Here is a 2,981-nt window from a genome sequence, read left to right as displayed (position 1 = left end):
CCCCCCCAAAAAAAAAAAAAATGATATCCGAAGGGTCTGCATGCCATAGAGACATGAAAATCTGGTGTCCTAAGCAGAAGTTTCCTTGTTATATAGACTTTCCATCCATTTTCTACTGAATACTGGCTTCTTTACTTCTTATATTCTAGATGTTTTGGTTTTTTGTATCAGGCTTATATGTTGAAAACAGGAGATGAAACTTAGGTTCAATAGAACTATTTTTGTGACTCACTCCCCCAATTTTTTATGGCCTCAGGTTTGAGAACTTATTGTTAAGCTTGATTGAAATGATCTAGTTGATATCTGGAGCCTGGTTGGAGAAAGAATAATGTTATCATTGTCATGTTTTATATGCCTGTGGTTGGTCATGCCCAATGTTATTTCTACATGCAGATGTTTCCTTGGACTGGCTAGCTTGTTTCCCTTTATCAGCGCGGACACATGTATATGATTCCTTCTTTGTTAAAGGGCCTCCAACTGAGGTTGTTCAGGCTATAATTCCTGGTATTCTGAAAGATGGAATTGAAAAAGATGCTGGTCTTAATGTTGTCTGCTCAAATGCGGAAAGGTAGATGGCTATTTTCTAGTATATTCTATATATTTGTTGTATATGCACCTTCTATATATTACTTTCCCTTCGAGACTTCATTCTTTTTGAGAATGAAGATTTTAGTTTGGCATGTGGATAACATTTGGGGAGGGGCACATGATGGAACCTTAGTATCATAATATGTCCTCATTAAAATGTTTAAGTAACTGTGTAAGCCATAGCTTTGTAAACTGTTATTGAGGTTGATTAAACATATCATAAAATTTTGAGCACTTTTTTATCTTTTTCTTTTTGTATTATTGAGGGTCTGTCTTACACCAAGTTGGATCCACTTAACCACTCCCCCATCCTCCCACCCATCCCCCCCCAAAATAAAAATATTAATTGAAAAGACATATGAAAATGCAAAATAGTAAGTGCAATTGAAAGTAGAATCAATAATGCTTAAAGATTGAACTAGTAGTGCACTTTTTGGTTTTTGACATATTGCTTTGCCAAATTATAATGGCCAATTGCTGAGTTTTTTTTTTTTTTTTTTTTTTTTCTCTCTTTCTTATAGAATTCTGGTGCTATGCTTGCTCAACAACAATGGCATGCTGCAGATGGCTAGAGAGTTTGGTGGTTCTTGCTCATCAGAAAAATTTACTAATAAGCTGCTCAAACCAGACATGTTGGTCTTCATATCTAGGATTGCACAGCTCGTTGCATCTATTCCTGACAAGGCACGATTGGGAGCCCCAGCTTCGCTCTCTTCAGAGTATCCCAAAATGATTTATGAGAAGAATTTAACTCCTTGTTATATGCCCATTCTTCAGTAATAGAAATTGAAATTTCCTGATGCTCTAATGGGGGGATAGCAGGGACCATGTAAATGTTAGATTTAATGCTTTCCATTTTTCTGGGCCTTGGGAAGTAGGCAAAGGACTAACTAGAAGGTGGCGAGGCATGACTTCTCTTTCCCCACCCCTACCAGCTAGCAAGGTTGGCTGGCTGACTAACCAAATGTATTGTGCTGGAGTTCAACAACTGATAATACAAATTTGAATAGCATTTCATCTGACATGCAGCTTAACAAACCCATGTTAAAGCATAGGATTTTTTAATGTTGCATATTCTATTCTTTGTCTTCCTGGCTATTTAACTTGGGGAAAAAAGGATTTATTGTTACATTTCTATTCGTTCTTCTGTTTGTTTGTTCCGCAATGTATATACTTGACAACTATCATAGTCGGTTCTTTAAGCAAGTCATCATTCAGCTTCTTGCTGGAGCAGAAGAAAGGTCTGTTGAAATATTTAATAATGGAGTGGCATTGGATCAATGTGTTTCAGATGGGACCTTCTTATTTGTTGGGGAAACATTTTCTCGCATCTGTCGACGGGGATTTGCAGGTGATCTTAGATAAACTGAAATATTTGAAATGCCTTCTAGATTGTGCAAGGTCCTGTCTTCATGACGAGTTCTTTGCTTTCTTCATCAAATTCTGAAAATTTTGGCAATGATTGTGAAACTGCTCTTACCAATTTAAATAATGAGAGAGAGAATGTTTGAAATGTGCCTTCTATATATAGACATGTTTTTCCTATTTGTCTCTTCTCGTCTCTTTCTTCTGAGGGTATGCCATGCACTACAGTATTCAAGCTCCAAAATGTCATATTGTCATATAAGGCCTATCAATCTTCATATTCTAATATTTTAATCATTTGCTTAGGTTGATATTGCTGATTATAACTATAATATCCATGGTTGCAATTATCTAATTTGAGATTCATTATTAATTCTTCTAAAAAGTTATGATGGCATATATTTTTGAAACTATTAAACTTAGAACTGAAAAGAAAACCGCTTATTTTAATCCTTCATTCTGGCAGAGCAACAGATCCTGATTACACACAATTATTTGCTTATTTTTTACTTGGTTTCACATTTTCTTTTCCAAAAACTTAGTTTCGGCATGGTCAGGCTGCAGGATTGATTTTTACCCAGTCTGAGAGGAAGAATTGTTTTATGCTACTTAGTTGTCTACCAAGCCACTATGATTGGTAGCCAAGGGTGAAAGGAGGAATAGAGAAGAAACTGAAATGGTGTTATGTTTTCAAGAAATTTCTGTAGTATTTATTTATTTATTTATTTTTTGCCAGGGTTGGGGGCAGGGGAAGAGGGCCTGGGTAATGGGGCACACACTGCGTCAATTATAGTTGACTTCAGTTTCATTTGTTGGGATTTGTGTGTTCTTTATTTGTTGGAGCAATTTTTAGGTACATGACACAACTACCCACATGTAGGGGCTATTTTGATAATTATATTGCAATTAGAAAATATGAGCTTTCATTCGAGTTATTAGGAGAGAAGGGGTGACTCATTATTTCGATGAATCATTTCTTCGGACAGAAGAGGATTATGGAAACACTTACACAAAATCTCACTTATCAA

General features: G+C 35.9%; 1 protein-coding gene across 2 annotated transcripts in view; it reads left to right on the top strand.

The window, feature by feature from the left end:
- LOC122090112 (telomere length regulation protein TEL2 homolog) overlaps positions 1 to 2,981 on the top strand; it is a 38,985-nt gene that overhangs the window by 984 nt on the left and 35,020 nt on the right. For both annotated transcript variants that reach the window (XM_042659955.1, XM_042659957.1), the window contains exons 4-6: positions 394 to 568; positions 1,110 to 1,307; positions 1,779 to 1,939. In XM_042659955.1, coding sequence (XP_042515889.1) covers positions 394 to 568; positions 1,110 to 1,307; positions 1,779 to 1,939 — 534 coding nt within the window. The remainder of the gene's footprint in view (positions 1 to 393; positions 569 to 1,109; positions 1,308 to 1,778; positions 1,940 to 2,981) is intronic.

The sequence above is a fragment of the Macadamia integrifolia genome, chromosome 9 (assembly GCF_013358625.1).
Source record: "Macadamia integrifolia cultivar HAES 741 chromosome 9, SCU_Mint_v3, whole genome shotgun sequence".
Taxonomy (NCBI): Eukaryota; Viridiplantae; Streptophyta; class Magnoliopsida; order Proteales; family Proteaceae; genus Macadamia; species Macadamia integrifolia.
Note: the sequence above shows the minus strand (reverse complement) of the source record. Positions and strands in the feature narration are given on the sequence as shown.